The 21,622-nt window shown below is 37.1% G+C and overlaps 1 protein-coding gene across 2 annotated transcripts in view; it reads right to left on the bottom strand.

The window, feature by feature from the left end:
- The window catches only part of LOC149793136 (dymeclin-like), a 100,179-nt gene that overhangs the window by 40,254 nt on the left and 38,303 nt on the right, over positions 1–21,622 (bottom strand). For both annotated transcript variants that reach the window (XR_016422718.1, XM_089967057.1), the window contains exons 8-10: positions 15,994–16,127; positions 12,888–13,079; positions 4,420–4,601 (exon numbers count right to left, since the gene is read on the bottom strand). Coding sequence is in view for 1 of the 2 variants with exons in the window: in XM_089967057.1 (XP_089823183.1) it covers positions 4,420–4,601; positions 12,888–13,079; positions 15,994–16,127 (508 nt within the window). In the remaining variant the exon portion in view is untranslated. The remainder of the gene's footprint in view (positions 1–4,419; positions 4,602–12,887; positions 13,080–15,993; positions 16,128–21,622) is intronic.

The following is a 21,622-nucleotide window of genomic DNA, read 5'->3' as shown; positions in this document are numbered from 1 at the left end:
TGTAGTTCTTAGGAAAGAGCTGATAAATCTAAATTGTTAAAGTACATTTTCTGGCTAATGGCTAAATAATAATAATAAAGTCTTAGTATTTTTATTATCTGCTGATGTATTGATTCAATTATTGTTTATTCAACTGTACCTGATTTAACCGATCTATCAGTTTATCTTAATTTCGCTAAAGATAATCATAATTTTAATGCTAGAATTCAAATTACAATTTGCAGCATACATTTCAAGCCATAAAAATAAACAGTAAGATTAAAAACTTACTTTTGTGACTGGAGATGTCGATGACAATCATCGCACCCGCCACTGGCAATACTGAAACATGAATTGCACGTTTTGTAAAACACTGTATGTTTATCACTTCCATGAGTCAGGCATGAAAATTCCAGGCTATAAAAAGCTTAGAAAGAAGTTTTATTTTTTCTTGACTTTCCAACTTCATCCAAATCTCCCTTTCTTTTAGATACTGTAGAAGAGATCACCAAACATATGGATTCAAGACTGCGCACTTTTCAAAGAACTTCTGTCCTTATCCAGTCTTACACACTGGGGAATTTGCAAATCATTTTTTGTTAAACAAAATGAATTTTTCCCAATTTTTTTTTGTTGACAAAACAAATTTTTTCCGAGAGAAAAAATAATGTGGTAGGTGCGGTTGAATTCAGGGAGTCTCCTGCAAAAAAATGGGAGGGGTGGCATGTCTGCATTGATATGGAGACTGTAACACCAACATAGAAACTGCCAAATCAGAACACTCAGGTCTGGTGATTTGGTGTTCACCGTTTGAGACACAGGTCACCACCTCAGAGTTGTCAGACATAATGAAGACTATTTTGCCTCACAGTCGCTCTTTCCAGAAGTGAAAGGTGATGGCAGCCTTCATCTCAAGAAGATTCATGTGTAGAGGCCACTTTCCTGGCTCCCATGTGCCACTGGCATTTGGGAATTCTGACAGCAGGTGGGCACCCCAACCATATGTACGATCATCAGTACAAGCCATTATTTCCACTTGATGCTTCTTCAGTGGGACCCCCATGGTTAGGCAACCTCAATTACACCACTGACACAGGATCACATCTCATGCATGATCATGAAGTTTGATTGAGGGGACTTGCAAATGGGTGCTACTGTGCTAGCAATGTGACCTGTAAGGGGCACATAAAAGACAGCCAAGCAGAATCAAGTCTGCTGCCACAATGAATAATCCGAAGAGTTGCCAGAACTCTCTTGATGAAATCCAAATCCTGTTGGAAGCAGACCCAATGAATTTGACGATCCTGATTAAGCTAACATGAGGAAGTCATTTCAGTTCAGACTGGTGATAAACTCCATACCCAGACGGACAAAAGCTGGGATGGGCGGAATTCAGACTTTTCCCAGTTCACTAGATTTCTGCCTAGGAGTAGAACATAACTTACAATATCTTTCTGGAGGATGACGTCCAGATATTCTGCCATCATTGTATATGATGCTGACCAGAACAGGGTGAATATGCAATCCATAACTTTGTTAAATATCCAAGGCTGATGCTGAGGCCAAAGGGTAGGACTTTCAGCTGATAAATCATATCACAGTAAGCAAAACAAAGAAATTTCCATGATGTGGGGTTGATAGGGACATGAAAATATGCATTGGCCAGTTCAAGACTTGTCCCTTCAGACTGAGAGGCAGATTGATCTCACCATCTCGATCCTGAATTTCGGTGGGGCAATGAATTGGTTAAAGGGACTCAAATCGATGTTTGCTTTCTGAATAAAAAACAGCCTTGAATAAAACCCTAGCAATTGTGGCCTTTGCACAATCTCCACGACATGCTCTGTACATTTGGCTGAAAAGATCTCTTGGCCATGTCCATTTAACATCCCTTGACACTGGTGGGGACTAAATGTTTCCAACTGACTGTGTGGGTTGGGTGGCAAGTTGGAGGGGCGGTTCCTGAACTGCCTAATTCCAAACTTCTTCAATTCTTCCTTCAAAAGGAAATAGTGACCCAAATTGGGTCATATGTGAAGCAGCGTATGCTGAGGACTGAGCAACATGGACTGCAGACATGTATCTGGTCAAAGTTGGCTGAAGCTGTCAAGGCAATGGCCATGGTATGATGAACTGCCCAGTTAATAATCCTGGCTGTTGCCTCCTAAGCCTGGCTATGGTTGGATTTCTCAGAGTCAGAAGAATGCTAATGAGGCCAAATCTAACATTGAGGAGGTAGAGTTTTATATGGGCAGATGGGACTTGGCTTTTTGACCATGCATCCTGACATACAGGCCAAAGACCACGCTCAGACATGCTGGGGGGGTTGTTGTTGTTGTTGTAGGGTTTAACGCCATTTTTCAGCACACGATAGGATATGCATGGCGGCCAGTATTAATGGTGGGGGAAGAACCGTGGAAAAACCCCGGAAAGAACCACCGACCCACGAGAAGCTACTGGCAAGCTTTCTCACAGACCCACATTGGCCGAATCCGAGACTCAAACCCACACAGACAGAAGTGAGATGGCAGTGATCCGCAACGGAAAGCGCTTTAGACCACTCGGACACTCGGGGCCAACAGGGCGTGGGGGTACTTACTCCCATTGTGCTGCCTAAAATTGGTGCGGGGGGATACTCTGCCAGTGAGTCAGAATTGCAAGCGATGAACTAGTTGGCTGGACCATTTCTCAAAAGGTTCTCCATGCTGGACAGCAGGTGAAGGCTGGATGGCCAGTGACAGCTAGCAAAGGTGGTGTGGTATAATGAGTTGGATCCAATACAAGCTCCATGTGTCCTGACTTAACTGGCCCAAAGGCCATGTTCGGACATGCGGAGGGGACTTCTGCCCACTAGACTGCCTAAAATGGAAGGGGGGGCCACTCCCCCAATGAGTCAGAATCACCAGCAACAAACTCTGGGTTATCTTCCTTGACTTATCCTTTATGGACTATTGCTATGACATTTGCATTCCATGCATTTGGTAGACATTTCTCCTAAAATTACCCAAGAAGAGAAAATAAGGCATGAATCAGCAATTCAGCATGTTACTAACTAGCTAATAGTGTAGCCAAGGCCTTCTCTAACCATATATTACACATGCTGCATGTCATAGATGATATACACTTAGTATATACAAAATGAGTCATGGTAGTCTTCCTTACTCTGAAGATTCAATTATAGCATTTATCTGACATTTCTGCAGAAATGACAAAAGAAGAAAAAACAAAGAACATAAATTAGTAATTCATCATGTTAGTAATTTGCTAATGTATATTTGAAAATAGTGTCATATTCAATGTTTTATAGACTATGCTGTGAATTTATGCATTTCATGTATTTTTTGGACATTACTACTGAAATGACATAAGGGAAAACAAATTAGCAATGCACCATGTTAATAACTAACTAAAACCAACTCTGTTACTAACGGAGCAAGCAAAAATAGTATCAGGCTAACTCATGAATGACAACATGATTTCAATGATAGTGTGATGTAACATAGTCTTATATAGACATGGTCCAAAAAGGTGACAAAGTCACTCAATTTTGGCAGAAATGTAAAATAATATATACACCCTGCAGAAAAATTATTGTCCCACACAATAAATCCAAAACAAAAGTTGGATGGTCCAATCTGAAAATGTCTTGGTGTGTTGTAAGTAACCTGTATGATGTCATCAGTAATGCAGCAAAGCTAAAAACTAAAGACACATAGTGGTGGTAGGGGAGGTAAGAGTTATTGCCCTTTATCTATATAAGCTAGACATTTTTCATCTTTGAGTAGGGTTCGATTTGAAAGGTAGCAGGCCAATATTCCTAATATAATGTTATTGGGGAATGTATCTGAAGGAGAGGTGTGTGTGGGTGTGTGTGTATGTATGTATGTGTGTGTGTGTGTGTGTGTATGTATGCATGCATGCAAGCATGCATGCATGCATGTATGTATGCATGTATAGGATTCATGGGCTTTTCAACACAATTCTGGCTAAAAAGTGAAGAGTACATTAGGTATCCAAAATGAAACACAAAACAAAGATGAAGCCCATAAAGAAGAAATGCTTTAAAATACACAAAGTCCAAATGTTTTATAAACCACTCTTCTAAAAAGTCTAAGACTGTCTAAACTAGAAATTCATCCTAGAACATTTTCCTCAGCCAAAAGGGTTGCCTCCATTAGTTGCCTTTTCCAATACAATGATGGGTGCTTTGAGCAGATTAAACATACCTGTGCCTGCTGGGTGGAAGAAAGAAAGAAAAAGAATGAAATTTAGAAAAAAAAGAAAATAAATTTACAAAAAGACTACATTTAAAGACTTCGGCACACTTTTTTAAATATGAAAGCAAACTAAATTCATGATAAATGAAGGAACGCATGTAAGAATTGGATCCATGTGTCAGATATGATTCTGAAGATTTAAGAAATAAAAGAAGTAACTCACCAACTGATCTATGTTTGTTCTGGACAGTATGAAAGCCTTCATCAAGCTGTTTTGGTGGATAAGTAGGTACAATAACAGGGTGGTCTGGTCATCTCTTAGTGTCTCACATAGGGCTTTATACAGCTGTGTGTAGTCTATTTTGAAGGTAGCTGTTACTTTAGAAGGACTTGCAGAGGAATGGTCTAAGATGGAAAAATAAGTATTTCTGAAATCTTTTTAACTGAAAGCGCTTGATGGGTATTTTTATATTAATTGTATTTATTCATACCATAAAATGTTATACACAGTGCTAATAAGACATCATTAACTTAGAGAATTTAAAAATAAAGATAAGACCTAAAAGGAAAACACTGACTCTTGAATGGGTGAAATGAAAAAAGGAAATCAGACCCCCACTCCATCACATTAACATTAGGGATATAAGCCTGCTACCTCCCAAATAAAGCCATATTAAAAAGACAAATATTCATCTTTTCTGTCTATATCAAGTAGACCAGTGGTTCCTGACCTCTTTTAGCCATGACCATAAAACATTTTTTCTGAGCCGCAGGACCCCCATTTCCACAATTTTGAAAAGATTTACCACTCTAAAAAAAATCCTGGTGACCCCCCAGAATGACCATGTGACCTGGGGTTGGGGGCTGGAAACCAATGATAAAGTGAAATAACTTTTGCCCATTAACTCCCCTTGTCACACCAGGTGTAACTTATTTTTAAGTGAGTGATATGCGAGTGAGGATGCTCACATGGCAGAGTGGTTGGGAGGGTTTTTAAGCAATGTGATCAGGTAAGTAGTTTGGGTGAAATATAATTTCCTGATTTTCTCCTTTAAATACATTCATTGATCATACTGATGACTGCTCCAGTGGCCTAGTGGTTAGAGCATCCACTATGGATGTGGAGGTCATGGGTTCGAACCCTGGCCAAGTCATACTAAAGACTTATAAAAATGGTACTAAGAGCTGGTACACACACACACACACACACACACACACACACACACACACACAATGGTCACATTAATGTTAGGAGAACAGCTAATAAGGAAGGAAATGCTAAGCATCCAACCTATACTTCCGATGTCCCTCTAGGGAATAACGGCTGGTTTCCACATGTGAACAATAACCCATTCTCTAATTTCGTAAGCCTAGGGTCATGCAATCTGTAAGCTGGTTAAGATGATGATTATGAAATCTTCTTACTGACAAAATTTCACGGATGAATCCAATAGGCTTTACTGACTTTTAACTGGGTCTGGTGGTCATTTGGATCACCACCTCAAAATCTCACCAGATTCTAGGTTTGTCTCTAAGAAGCTAAATATTTGAGATGTAAACTGGAGAAGGTTGACTCTGCATGCCTGCCAACCACTTGTATTAGTCTCAGATCTAAATGTTATGCTCAGACGTGAAGCTTGTAGAGAATTAGAATTTCATGAGTGGAAATTTTCATGAGGTGACTCTGACCTTTTGCATACACCAAGCATATAACCCACTGCAGCCACGAAGATTGGGTTTGAGAGGTGATATGCTACTTCCCAACTTTCACCTGGAGAAAGAGTTTGCATGTGCCACAACTTGCCCCTGTGCACTTCAAGTAGTGCTTGTGGGTGTGAACAGGGTCATGCCTGGCTGCTCCTCTTCATGGACAAGAGGGAGTGTATGATGACTCAGATTCTCTGATTGCCGACTTATGATAACCTATTTTTGGCTACAAAACCTGGCTGTGTCGAGAGGAACATTAAACCACCCAATTTGAACTGTAGTTCAGGTCAAAGGAATGGGCATGTAACTCACTCACCCTGCATGCTGAAGCCAAGGCTATCAAGAAATGTCTTTTGTAGCAACTTCAGCGAAGTGCAGGCTAAAGGCCCAAATTTTTCTTAATTGAGCCATTTAAAACCCAGGACACGTTCCATTTGGGAAAGAGGGTGAGGGATTTTGGTTCATTCAAATCATAAAAGGCTAAGAGGTTTGATAGAGCTTTATCATGACTGATATCATGTCTGCCATTATGGCAGAATCTATCTGATGTCATGGAGCATAGACTATGATGGTTAATTGGACCCAAATGAGTCTCCTCAAAGGGTCAGAGAAATAAGGGACTAAGACACTCAAAGTGATGATGTTATTAACTCAGCATCAGTCCATGAAAATACACTGCTTTCCATCATAAGCCTTCAGAATGAAGTGCCTTCTTGCTCATGACATTCTCTCCATGATTGAAGGTTTAAAATCTTTTTCTTGCAAGGTTGTTCGGACAAGAGCCAGGCATGAAGAAGATGGTCCATGTAGGGATGGAACACCTGTGACTGTGGTTGTTTTAAAAGATTGGGACTGGCTGGAATCTTACTGGGCACATCTTCTGCTAGATTGAGTAGATTGTGACCCAGGAATTGTCCCATCTGAGAGGAGCTATTATAATCATCTTGTTGTTCTGACCCCTCAATTTCCAGGTTTTTATCAGTAACAAGACCGTGGGTGGGTAGGCGAAGGCCGACAACCCTTCCCAACCAAATGACAGTACATCCATGGCCCAAGCTTCTGGGCCTGCAACTGAAGAGACAAAGGTGGGTACATTTTGATTCCACCTTGTCACAAAAAGAATGTTCATTGGCTGCCCCAAAATAACGCAAATCCAATGAAAGACCAACTGATAGCAAGACCATTCCATATGAATGACTTGACCCTTTTTGAATAGAGTAGATAATGTAGGCCAGGACATGTGAATGTGCCTGAGTTGTATTTGCTATCGAGTTGGTTGCACCACATTGTAGAAAATGCCAAATCAGAACTCAGAAATCAGACAATGTGGTGGGTCACCACTACAGATTTGTAAAACACAGTAAAGGCCATTTCACCTGTGAGTCAATCCTTCCAAAATTGAAAGGCATTTATGACAGCCTTTTTTTCAAGGCTGATGTGGAGAGGCCAAATCCCTGTCATGAGCCAAGCTAAGTTGTGCCATTGACACAGGAATGATCATACCTCATGTGTGATCAGGACCTTTTGATTGTGAGGACTTGAAAATGGGCACCACTTGACAAGCAGTGTCATCTGTAAAGGGAGTAAAATATAGCTCAGCTGGATCTAGTATATGCATTAAATAATCTAATAGGTTGCTAGAATGCTCTTGCAAAATCTAAGTCCTGTTGGAAATGGACTTGACAAGTTTGACAATCCAGACCACATGAATGTGAGTGAGCTATACCAGATTTAGACCACTGAGAAACTCTTATCCAGATATACAAAACACTGGGATGAATGAAGATCAGACTTTTCCTATTTCATAAGGAAACCTAGAAGTGAGAAAAGATGGTTTCTGCCAATGAGAAGAACAGAACTTTTTGCACGTTTCTGAAGGATGACCATCGGTGTAGATAAAGTCAAGGAAAAGAATGATGACACAGTCCATGATTTTGGTAAAAACCTAGGGACTGATGTATAAAGTAAAGGTTGGAACCTGAAGCTAATAAACCATGTTGCAAAATGCAGAACAGAGAAATTTCTGTGACACAGGGAATCAGTCAGATCAGGATTGATGGAGATTTCACCAACTTGAATTTCTGTGGCAGAATGTATTGGTTGATGACCAGTCTCAACTTTTGCTTTCCAGAAAAGAAAAAGCATGGTATACAACTCATGAGATTGTGGTTTTTGCACAATCTCCACCACAAATTTCTTGAAAAGCATCCTTCTTCCAAAATGATGGTATATCCATGAAAAGGGGAAGAGGAGGAAAGAGAAGTGGGGTTGGATAAATGAAATCCCTCTGAAATTACCTAATGCACAAATTCATTACAAGGGAACAAGGTGATCCAGTAAGTCTTGGAATTGCAGGAATCTGTTGCACACTGATAGGCTGCCTGTAGGCTGTGGGGTTGGCAGGAGGCTTGGAGGCAAAGTAACTTGGTTTCTTTACCCACAACCCATAAGACTACCTCCTAATCCTGTTAGGCTGTTGATTCCTGGCATTGGGCTAGGATCTGAACTGAATGTGTGATGGAAAAGGTATCTTGTCCCTGTCCTGCCTAAAGTCCCTCTGCTGTGGCAAAGGTGGATTGGTCCAAAAAGACTGCTGGAAGGGTACTGAGTTGGAGGGGCAGTTCCTGAGCTGCTGCCTCCTAATGTCAGAGATGGGAACATCACTGGTACATGGTTTTCAGAAATGAAAACCTTTGCGTTCCCCAGATGACAGATTCTTCCAAAGAGACAGTCATTAATGTCCTTTATAACCGCCCAATGGGTAAGCAGCCAGAAGGAGAGAGTATCTTCCTCATCAAGATCTACCAATGCTTTGACCTTGTTGTCATGAGGGTGGAGGGCATTCTGAAGCTGACAACACCCTGTATATTTCTTTGATGGCAGCCTTGTATGTAAAGTCCAGTTCTTATTGGGCTTGCTTATCCAGAAAACTAGTCTCCAGTGGCTTAGTAGGCACAATGCCATCATCTCTTTATAAGTCTGTGTGGATAAGTCAAGAATATCTGTAAAGTCAGGACAAATGTATCATGCCAGAACAGATGGGAATATGATCAGCACAGCTGGACATGCTGAAGGTGGTCCAGTTGTCACCGCAACTAATTTTTCACTAAATCCCTGTCAAAATGTGGGTATGTCACTGAAGGCATGGTGAGGCGGATGGATCTGTCACTAAGATCGCTGTAGTTATATGAAGATGGAACCGTAATTAGGGCTGACTGGATGGATATATCAATAAGATCCCTAATCTGGGATGGCTTGGTCGGCCAGGATCACTCTGGAGGGAGAAATCGTATTGACTTGAAAACAAGCAACAACTGGTAGTAGCAAAAGGAAGGTAATTAGCAAAAGTTATTGCCATTGTCTAGATGAGCTAGAAAAGAGGAATTTTCATCTTTTTAGTAGGGACAGACTGGGGAGGTAGCAGGTTTAAATCCTCTAATATTAATGTGATCAAGGAATACATATGAATGAGAAAGTTTAAAGACTCATTAAATTTTACATTGAAAAAATTCCTTATAAATGACAAAGTAGTTTTACTATTCCATACTGATGGATTCCAGCTTTGAGAATTCAGTTTATATTCATTCTTTCAAGAAAGCTGCAATATACTGTAACTCTCTGAAACCTTTATGTTAAATATTTCCATTAAGAAGTGCTTGATGGAGAACTAGTCGGTCAACCCATCAGCTATAAAATGCTGTTAAGCTACAACTAACTCTGATTATTAAACAAAAAATGAATCTAGTATTTTTTAAGACACTGACATAGCTGTCAACCCCAGAGTACAAAAATACATACTGCTTATGACCAAAAATACTGATTTTCAGGAACAAATACTGATTTTTAAAACTTTAATACATATTTAACTACTTACAACATCTAACACACTCAGCAAAGTAGGACAGTAACTTTCTTAGTTATTTAATGTCAAAGATGCATTTATTGCACTCTTGCACCTTAACAGGCACCTTGTTCCATCCGAGTGTCCATTCAGAAGGTGCAAGAGTGCAATCCACTCAAACTCAAACACAGGCTGTTTACAGGAGCTTTTTCTACATTTTTTTTCTTCAATCACTACTGATTCCAATGTACCATCTTTTGTTGATGATCTGAATTCTGTGCGATTGTTTTACTGAACTGTTTTCATTCAAGCACATAAGTAATCCATTGCGATTTTACTGTCTGAAAAAAATGTAAATTTAGTAAAACCAACTGTGATCCCATTACATCAAGGTTCTCTCTATTATTTATAAACGTCAGATCAGACTGTGTTGTTGATGATGAAGCAGCAAGCTGATGTTTATTAGCTTTTAAATGCTGTTTTAAGTCCTGAACACCTCCATAACAAAATCACAATTACACAATTTGCAAAAGCAAAGTTTTTTCCTTTACTACATGGTTTCATAAATCTAAACAAGACAGCATAATTGTCCTTCCAGGTCTGTTTTCCTCTCTTTGCTGGAGAAAATTCTGAATCCTCTGCTTTCCTTTTCAACATGACTAAAAGTTGAATATTACAAAGATGAGATACAGTGATATGTATAGTGACAACTACTTTGCGCATATTGGGTGGGTATCAAACTTAAGACCCTTAAATTACAAGTCTAATGTTCTACCAAATAAGCCACTATGACTCTTCTACCGACAGAGGCACATATGTTAGGAATAAAAATTGATGAGACTAAGAAACCTGAATAAAAATGTTGAGAAAAAAGTTATAAAAAAAACCCATTTAACTGTAAAAAAAAATATTTATAGAATTTAAGGAGGTCTGGTACTTAACAAAACTGGAGAAATTCAAACTGATATTTTGCAGAAGATCACAAATTGATAAACAGATAAAAAGAATTTAATCCAGCCTTTACCAATCAAAATATTTTATAAACAATAAATTTGGAGCTTTGCTGCATGTAAATTATTCAAATACTAGAAAAATTGTAAAGATAGATATTCCTTATGAAAGTGAAATAAAACTGAAGGGGCAACATTCTTCTTATGTAAATAAACAAGTTCAAAAATTCCTTCTATTGATCTTACTTCTGTAAAAATTTACACATTTCTTTAAAGCTATAAAATAAATCATATTATAAATATTGAGAGTATAATAGTGAAAGTTCTGTCATGTAAACTTGCTGATTAATTATTCTACAAGAGCACAGTGAAAAGTACATTATATGCCTTGCCCAGTGTTTAATATTATCTTTATCTTTATATTTCCTTAAATTGAGGCCTTTGTTACATTCGCACTGTTCCACAGTCACAGAGCTTCCCTCATTTCATTTGGGCCATTGCCAACTTTCATGCATTCACAACTTTGCTTTTGACCCACAATTTGTGTCAGTACTTAAATGTACTCAACTATTATGCCCATATACTTCATACCCGCTTCCTATGGTACATGTATGGAGTATCGGCTGATGTTTGTTATCATAGCAATCCTCAGGATCAGACTTGTTGAGTTTCGGTTATCAGTGTCCCTATATACCTCGTATCAGCCCCTTGTGGCTCAACATACAGGTGTCGGACACTCTTCACAACCCAACAAACTCCCCTAAGTTTCTCTTCCTGAGGTATTCCTATAGAAACAATTTAGAGCTCAGCTGGTGCAGTGTGCTGTGACAGGGTTTACCCCCATTATGCCAAAGATTATTTATATTTACAATAAAGTTTATGTTGAACCTATGTATTGTGTATTATTTAAATAGTTCACTATATCAAATATGAAATTTCTGTGAAGAAACAAATTCTTATCTTGCAAGTCATCAGCCCATAACCTGTGACCTTTTTACCCACAAAACTGATCAGCTTCTTCCTCACCTAAGTGTGTACCATCCACAGATATTGGTCCAGGTTTGTGATACAGAACTAACATTCTGCAGAAACCTTTGATTTTCTATCAGTTACAGTAACAATGTCCTTCAACTTTCTGACCCCAAAAGCAATAGACTTCTTCTTTACCCCAATACAAGCCACCTATAAATTCCAAATCCATGCTGTATAGAACTAATTTTATAATGTAGAAACTATTTTTAATCTTTCACTCACAGTAACCTTGACCTTTGAGCTTTAAACCCCAAAATCAAAAGGCTTCTTACTTACCTCAAGTGCAAAAAGTGAGCCATAAAGTCTGATAATTGCAGACAATATGGAACTGAAGTTACTATGAAGAAGCCATTTTTCTTTTTTTGGTCAGTGACATTGGTATTATACCTTTGGACCCAAAAATTATTTGACTTCTTCCTTATCCCAACAGCAAGTTCAATTACCAAAGATGATATAGAACTTAAGTTATTGTTCAAAAGCTATTTTTCCTCTTTCAGTCAGTAACCTTGACCTTTGACCTTTTGACACCAAAGTTCAATAGGATTCATCCTTGCCACAAGTGTAAGCCATTTACAAGGTTTGGTACCATAAATAATGGAGAAAACTGGAGTTATTATCTAGAAACCATTTTCTTCTTTCATTCAGTGAACTTGACCTTTGGCCTATGGATCCCAAACATTGACAAAGATGTTCTTTACCCTGAGTGCAATCCATTCACAATATTTGCTAACTGTAAATAGTGAAGAACTGGAGTTAATGTGCAGAAACCATTTTTCTTCTTTCAGTCACAGTGACCTTGAACTTTGGACCCCAAAACTGTTTTTCCTTACCCCAAGTGCAAGCCAACCACCTAGATAGTCAATAATTTGAGTTAGATGGTAACAGACAGATGTATGGATGGATAGACTGGCAATGTAACGTAATACACTCAATCTGATGGTGAGCATATAATAAATAATATGAGGTTTGTAGTTGTCAGACTTTACGCATATTGTTGTGGCAACAGCCTTGCATAATTCCATGGCTAGTCTCCATAGTACGGTTAAGTATACTACATCTTAAATGCAGCAGACCATAACAGCTTTCACATACATATATCTCAAATGCTGGAAACATGAGAGGCCCTAAATTAAAGGCAAGTTTTTATCAAGGCCTCCATACCTTGTGAGTTTGTGAAGGAAATGAGAGCTTGTCGGTAAGGGTTCTGAAGTCCCCGAGCTGTTGTACAGTGATTGGCTAGCACTAGCAGGAATAACAAGCTCTGATTGGCTAATAACGTCTCATTAAATTCCTCCTCCTTTTTCTTTTCTTTGCTTCCTGACATTCCAAGTGTCACTACAGACCACAGACTAGCTGTAAAATAAGGGAAAAAGTAAAGAATGACAATATTTCTAAAAATGTTCACTACACTTACAAGGAAATCTAGTAAATGGTAATAAATAATGTGTGTGTGTGTGTGATTTGGATTTTAATGTAGCTTTAACAATTTTTCAGTCATATCACTATGATGTCTGCAGTGTGACAGTTTATAGTGATGTCTAGCACTGGGGCATCATGCCACAGACATGTAGCATGATGTCCCACCCAGTCACATTATCCTGACACCAGGCCGACCAGTCCTAACACTAACCTCTTAATGCTGAGTGCCAAGCGAGGCAGCTGTTAGTACCATTTTTGTAAGGCTTTGGTATGACTTGACTGGGGATCGAAACCACAACCACCCGTATCTGAGGTGGATGCTCTAACCACTAGGCCACCGGAGTGGTCATAATAAATAATAAACAGACTTTGGACCAATAATTTACTGCACAGAATAGAACAATCCCTTAAAGGTTTAACACTCTATTGTCTAAAAAGAATTCAAGGGATCCAAGATAAGACCATTTCTTCCTTCTAAGCTATGAGTACTGAGACCATCTTTGATATTCCTTAGTGTTATTGAGTTTTTCAAGATAGACTCCATACTGGATGTATGATCAACATCATTTTCACTTCTAACCAATGACATGCCATCAGCAGTCTTTTGGTGAAAACCCCTTGTTGACATGACCATCCATTTGGAAGGAGTAATCTTGAAAAGATTTTCAAGTTTGCTGCAATGGTGGCCATATTGGATTTCAGACTGGTTTGACTTTCATTTATGACCAGCTAGACACAATAATCAGTCTTCATTTGAAAACCTCAGGTCAGTATGACTTTTCATTTAGGAAAATAGCATAACTCGATTTTCAAGATGGCTGCTGTGGTAGCCATACTGAATGTCATATTAGTACCATTTTCATTCAGAACCAATGACATCAAGACAAGTCTAAGAGTGAAAACTGCATGTTGATATGAACCGAAATAATGAGATTTTTCAAGATAACCACCATGGCTTTTATTCAGGATCAACTAGACATCATAAGAAGTCTTTTATCAACAATCCTATGTTGACATGATCATCTGTCAGGAGGAATAACGATAACAAGATTGTCAAGATGGTTACTGTGCCAGTTATACTGGATGTCTGCGTGGCACCATTTTCATTTAGGATCAAAAGACTTTGGGATTACTGTGTGTGTAAAGTTTCATTTCAATCCTCTAAGTTGTTTAAAAGCAGCGCTAACATGCTGCTAACAGAGAGATAGCTGGGTGATAAACAGGACATCCCATCAGTTCTTTTGGTCAATTATGACCAGTAAAACAGAAAACTGCACTCGTAGAAAACATGAACAGCATTAATCAGCAAAACATAAGTGTAACTTGTTTCAAATAGGTTGGGACAAAAAGACAAAATGAGGTAGAGTTTATTCAATGAGCACTCCCTGCACCAATGATACAATGATATAACAAATTACACATAAAACGAAATTTGTAGGGATCATCAAGCACACATATTTTGCAGAAATTTGTTGGTTTCTAAAGAAATCAAAAGGATCTCAGTGATTGGAAAGGGAATGTAAATGCATGCTGACTGGACAAAATTTGACTAAAGCAGACAAACCTGATGGCCACCGGAGGCTGAAAAAGATTGTAACCCTTTCAACCTGACACCAGTTCTTGAGACAGTAGATAACAGCTCTCATCCAATGAAATATATCATCCAAATTAAATAAATAAAATCAGAATACATCCAAAGACTTAAGCTGCGAAAAGAAATAAATATGATTCATAAAAATATTAAAAATGGAAGGCTTGTGATCATTACTTGCTGCTGTATGTACAAGAGAGGGAGAGAGAGTCAAACAGACCTTTTATACAATGTATCAGTCAGCAACTTCTCTTTCACTTTTATCCAGTCTGAACAGCACTATTTTATCCTGTACTAGTAATTTACCAACACATCTCCAACACTATCCAAGGCCAAAGGAGCACAATATGCTGGCAACAATCATGATGCATTCTGCACTTTCAAATTTACTTGCCAACATGACAGCAGCATTGAGACAATCCCAATGATAACATTAGATGCAATTAATGTATAATGCATCTTCAATTATCAAAATTTCCCAATGATTTCATTGTGAGGCTAAATGACATTCCATCCATCTTAGTTTTGTTTATAGCTGAATGAGAATCACACCATGCATGCACACTTCCACAGCAGTAGAGTGACATGTTTTAATGCATGTTCAGGTTTCATTCATAAAATTAACAACATGTAAAATGTTCAATAAAATGTAATAATTGTGTTACTCCTAAAAAAAAAAACATAATAATTAATATGCTTGCTTTAGGTATACAATAAAAAGGTTGCTGAATGAATCGTTTGTCTCAGAATGTTTCATTCCATATATGATGAGAGTCCATCAGAGGGGTTTGGGAAATATACTGAAACCAAATACCAAAACAAATTCTTCATGACAAAAGCAGGAAAAGTGACTGCTATGTCTCACTTGCATAGTAACATGGACCCAGCAATAAATTATGTACACTGGTATAGCAGAGTATAAAACAGTGGCCCATGGTGATCCAAAATTATTCATTAAAATTTGTAGTGAGGTATCAACTGACCAATGCAATGTAAATCCTAACATAAACATTAATGAGGGCAAACAATGTAAACATAATAAACCATAGTTTTTAAAAATTACTTTGATAACCAATACATGAAATATGTGCATTATATAACATAACATACACTACCAGAACAATTAACAACAGATCTGCCATAGTCTGATGTATTCATTTCAACTTGCCATTAGTTTTGAGACTATCCCTTACATATTTAACTGGTTCAAGTTATAACAGACTTGAATATTTCATCATATTTTACAGCACAACTTACAAGCTAGAGAGGCAGTCACACTGGCAATAGCACCCACACTGTCTGTTATATTCTTATATAGCTCTGCTGGACATTTCTCTTGATTCATAAAGTTACGTAGTAATGTCTTTACTAATAGGCAGGCATGAATAGAACTGAAAAAGAGTTTTTAAATAAAAATCAATCAATGACACCGTCTTTATCATCATCCATCAACTATATACCTTGTAACAAATATTTAAAATTAAATTCAGACCTGAAGAGAGTAAGTTTTAAATAATTAGTTATTACTATGGGGCTTGATAAAAGGTAAGTACTGAGACTCGAACCCACACAGACAGAGGTGAGATGGCAGTGATCTGGAATGGTGAGTGCTTTAGACCACTTGGCAACTCTGCCCCTTGATAAAAGGTAAGTACTGAGGTATTTCCGGTTCTGCCTTTATGGTTTCTTTTATATTTTTAATCTCAACAAAACTCTCTGACATCCATCTTGCTCTAAAGTTACATGCAGCAATTACAGGCAAACATAGCTACTTATGCTTGCCAATAAATCAAATCCAATTGCAAACTGCACAGACCCAGATCTGCCACTGCATCATGAACTGGCAGATCTGGGCCTACAGAGTTTGTTAGGAGTAATCAGCAGCAAAAAAAAAAAAGACCCTGATCTGCTGATATATTATTCATAGGCAGATCAGGGTCTATGTTGTTTGCAGCTGGACATGACTTATATATGAGTATATATGCTACAAGCAAAAGCTTAATGCCATGTCCCATGGAAACAATAACCAAACAAAAGCACACATTTTGAAAAGTGACAGCCTATGCTATGCACTGGACATTAAAGCTTGCACTCTAAAATTATCACAATGCCAAGACAGATCTTTTGATTGAATAATCATACACAAAATTGTGATAATTCTGTCTCACTGTTTATATATAACGCACTCCCTCACTAACTCATGCTTGGATAAATTTTGAACATGCTTAAAACATGGGGCAGGCATAGATCCCAATTTTTTCTATAAAATGCAAATGAATTTACCTTTATTTGTTAAATGTGAAGAAAATCATGAAAAAATTGGTAAACTCAACCCCAATATATTGCTTGAAGACTGTTATAAATAGTAATGTGTCAGTAACAATGAAACTACTTTTAACAGCCTTTTTTCTATCGGAACAAGATGGCAAGTCAAAATTCCCTTGTTTAAAGAAGGGGTCAGATTGAGAACAAAACAAACCTTTGTGCCAGAAATGGGGGTCAAATTACAAATTATATGGTATCTGATGCACAAATGAAGGTAAAGGGAAACACTGCTTAAATTACCCTAGTAACTGCTCAAAGACAGCAAGAAAACGGAGTGAAAGTAGTACCCATATACTCAAAGCTGTGTTTGACAGATATGGTTCGTTACAGAGAAGTGAATTCCTAAGTTTGAAGTGAAATTAAAATTCCTGCAAATTGGCACTCAATGATTTGCTCAAGGGTTAGCATAAGTTTCACTATTTCTTGCAATGATATCACTGCATTTATATTTTCACTAATAAAACAATTTAAAAATTGAGTTTCAACATTAATAATATTTTCATGAAACAAGTGTCTCTACTTCTTTAACAAAATCAATCTTGTTTTGTTGTGCAAAATGCAGTGACATAATTCACATTGTTTTGCAAGTACACAATGAGACATCACAAGCACATGTTGTGTTGAAATCTCTCAGAATTGTTTTTTCACTACCAAACTCCCTCGATAACTTGCACCCTGATAACTTGCAAACCCGCTTATAACATGGGGTCAGGTGTGGATCCCATTTTTTACACCAGAAAATACCACAACAATCGATCCCTATCTGATGAATAGGAAGACAATTGTGATCAAAATTGGTAACGGAAACTCTGATATATCACTCGTGTTGTTGTTGAAAACAGTAGATAGGACCTGGAAACGTTAATCAACATTATGAAATATTAAATTTAAAAATAGGCCATACAATTTTTTTAATTTTCTTTCCAAATGGCATTCCTAGTACACCGCAATTAAAGATATGTAAGTAAATTTTGATCAATGAAAATGTCACGCCAAGTGGCGGCAGTACAAATTAATTTTTTAAAAATATTCAACTGAAGTTTGTGTTCTAGTTCTATCTTTTCGTTCCTTTTAAGTGTAGTCATCATAACTGCAATGTGTCCTCTTGTAATTAAACGTAAAATGCATTAATCTACTGTAACAGCTATGTCTGTGAGCGTTTCTCTGAGAACCTAATTAAGTGCCAACCGTGTTTTGATGACTGACTTGCAGAAGTATTTGTTGTATTGTTGTACTGAATTAAAAGCTGGCCTCTATTGTCTTATCATGTTAATTATATCTTTTGAATCAAATAAAGGAAGTGGAATAAAAGAAAAGTTAAAAGGCACGAAAATCCTACAAACATAAAATCTAGCGGCCCCCGTGGTATGTTGGGTGAACTCACTTCAATTGATCAAACGAACACTGTTATAAATGTTATTGTGTATGTAACATAAACTACCTTAAATTAGCTGACTCTTTCATAACTGTGATCAAAGATAACAAGGCAGCCAAGCAAACTGAATATTTCGTAAACTAAAGAGCTTGATTTCACAGATTCGGACCATTGTATTTATGATGATTACGTTTAAGTGAAATTAAAAGATACAATGTTTATTTAAACATAAACTGTTTCAATCTATTGTAAGAGCTATGTCTGCAAGCATTTCTCTGAGAACCTAATTAGGTGCCAAGTGTGTTTTGATAACTGACTTGTGAAAGTATTTGTTGTATTGCTGCAAATGAATTAACGTTGCCCAGAGTGCCTGAGTGGTCTAAATTACTCTCCATCAGGGATCACTGCCATCTCACCTCTGTCTGCGTGGGTTCGAGTCTCGGGCTCGGCCAATGTGTAAATGTGAGAAAGCTTGCTGGTAGCTTCTTGTAGGTCGGTGTTTCTTTCTACCATTAATACTGGCTGCCATGTATAGCCTATCTTGTGCTGAAAAATGGCGTTAATCACTATAACAACAAAAAAAAGCAGTGAATTAACAGCTGGCCTCCTTTGTATTAGGACCTATCAAATTAATTATGTCTTTTGAATCAAATAAAGGAGGTGTAATATATAAAAGGGTTAAAAGGCATGCACGTATGTCAGGTGAACTCACTTCAGTTGATCAATCAAACACTTTTATAAATTTTTTGTGTATGTAACAAACTATCTTAAATTAAACAACTCTTTCATAACTGTGATCAAAGATAGCAAGATAACCAAGCAAAACGAATACTTCATAAAATAAAGAGCTTTGTTTTACAGATATGGACCATTGTGGGCAAGCGATTTTCTGAGAATTTCTGAACTGGCACTAAGAGATATCCTCAAGGATGATAACAAGTTTCAATATTACTTTCAATGAAATCATGACACCAATATTGTACTAATTGAACAATAAAAAAATTTAGTTTCGGCACAGACAAGTGTCTCACGAAATAAATGTCAGTAGTTTTTTAATAAAGGAATCTTGTTTGGTGGTATATCAACAGATGGTCTAGTTTCTGACTACTTTGACTCCCAACTTGCTAGTATATTATTTAACACCACTCTGAGAACCAGACTAATCAACAGAACAAAAAGCAGTGAAGTAATATACGTTTTCGTGTACACATGATGGTTGTTGAAACCAGTTGGAATGATCTTTTACATGTTGGCAATTTTGAAAATAAATGTTATTTATACAGAATAACAAACAACTTCATTAGAAAAAGTGCATTATTAACAATTATTATCAAAGTGATTGTAAAAGGAGGATCAAGTCATTAAACAGCCCAGTTCTCTACCCTCCCACTGCTTGCTTGATGTATAAGCAGATTTTTTCTATTGTTAGAATTCCCTCGATAACTTGCACCCTCACTTATAGTGCGGTCTATGCTTGTGGACCACGTTGTGCACAAATTATTGAGGAAGAGGGGTATATTGCAACATGTATTAAAATGCACTGTCCAGTAACACAATATATTGCAATATGTATTAAAATATACTATCCTACATCACAATATATTGCAAAATGTATCATAATACACTGTCCAGTAACACAATATATTGCAATATGTATTACAATACACTGTGCTGTCTCACAATTTATTATATGCTCATTTTTTTCTCCGTTAACTTTACATTATCAGAACTGTTCGGTATTTTATGATATTGCGCACCTTCATATTGCATTCACGTGCATAAAGGAACTACTTACTATTATAAACAAACAATGGATGCAGATGCCAGAACTTTTGATTTGTAAACAAATCATGTACACTGGCATAGTAGGTGCTTTATGTTTTGGTTGATTAAATTTGTTTCTGAATGAAGTAAAGCAGATGTTTTGTGGACTGCCACATACTAGCTGCTTTGGCACATTCTGCTTTAAATTTTTTGATACAATGTTTCAAACGTACGCTAGCTATCAGGTAGATGCAAGAAAGGGTCTTCTTTACCTTGTTATAAGAATGGCAAAAAATATACTTACAGTTTTTACATCCTGAATTTCTTCAAAATGTACTTTCTTAGTTCTGCAAATCCAAATCACATGAGCCATGTCACAGGTTCTCAATCTTGATTACACATTTCAAAATTATACTGTAATTTCGAATATAAATGCAATTACAATCTCCTTACTGCACTCAAAATGAAATAAGCATTTAATTCCATAGCGTCTTTTTGATAATTGCAATTGAAAGACTTCATATTTTTCCCACATTATGATTTCAAACATTCAATGACAGAAACAGAAACACATCTGCAGATGTCAACACACTTCTCCCTCACTTCTTCAATCTGATGTATTTCATGTGGAATTGCCACACATAAATCCAGTCCATAATCACAAAATTTCGCAAAAGAAAAAAAAAAAATACCAAAATCTATTCATTCCAGATCAAATGGAAAAGTTGTTGCAATGCGCATTCATTCACAATATGACTCCAAATTTTAATTTTAACTAGACACACCATTTTCTTTCTAAAGTTATGTCAAGCATGTGACTAAGTTCAAATTTATCTGGGCGGAGTTATGTGCACAGTAATAATGTTGTTGTTGTGTAATGAGGAATCTGCGCTTGTGTATTTAGTTTGGATTATGGCATAACATTCAGTTACTTTGTTTCTTGTAGTGTATTAATATAATTAAGCATTAGGTACAATAAGAAAATGAGCATATAATAAAAAGGTTACTGCATTTGTATGGGAAAATAGGAACTCATTTTGTTGGATAGATATACTGCATTCCCAAGGTTGTGCAGTATTTACATCCGAAAAACTCGTTCATATTTTCCCATACAAATGTAGCCCATACAAATGTAGTAACCTATAAATATTGCAATAGGTATCACAATACACTGTGCTGTATAACAATATATTGCAATATGTGTCACAATGCACTGTCCTGTATCACAATATATTGCAATATGTATTACAATACAATGTGCTTTATAACAATATATTGCAATATTTATCACAATACACTGTCTTGTATCATAATATACTGCAATATGTATTACAGTACTCTGTGCTGTATCACAATACACTGCAATATGTATCAAAATGCACTGACCTAAATCACAATATATTGCATAATGTATTACAATGC

The sequence above is a fragment of the Sinohyriopsis cumingii genome, chromosome 8 (genome assembly GCF_028554795.1).
Source record: "Sinohyriopsis cumingii isolate HCF-2022 chromosome 8, ASM2855479v2, whole genome shotgun sequence".
NCBI lineage: Eukaryota > Metazoa > Mollusca > Bivalvia > Unionida > Unionidae > Sinohyriopsis > Sinohyriopsis cumingii.
Note: the sequence above shows the minus strand (reverse complement) of the source record. Positions and strands in the feature narration are given on the sequence as shown.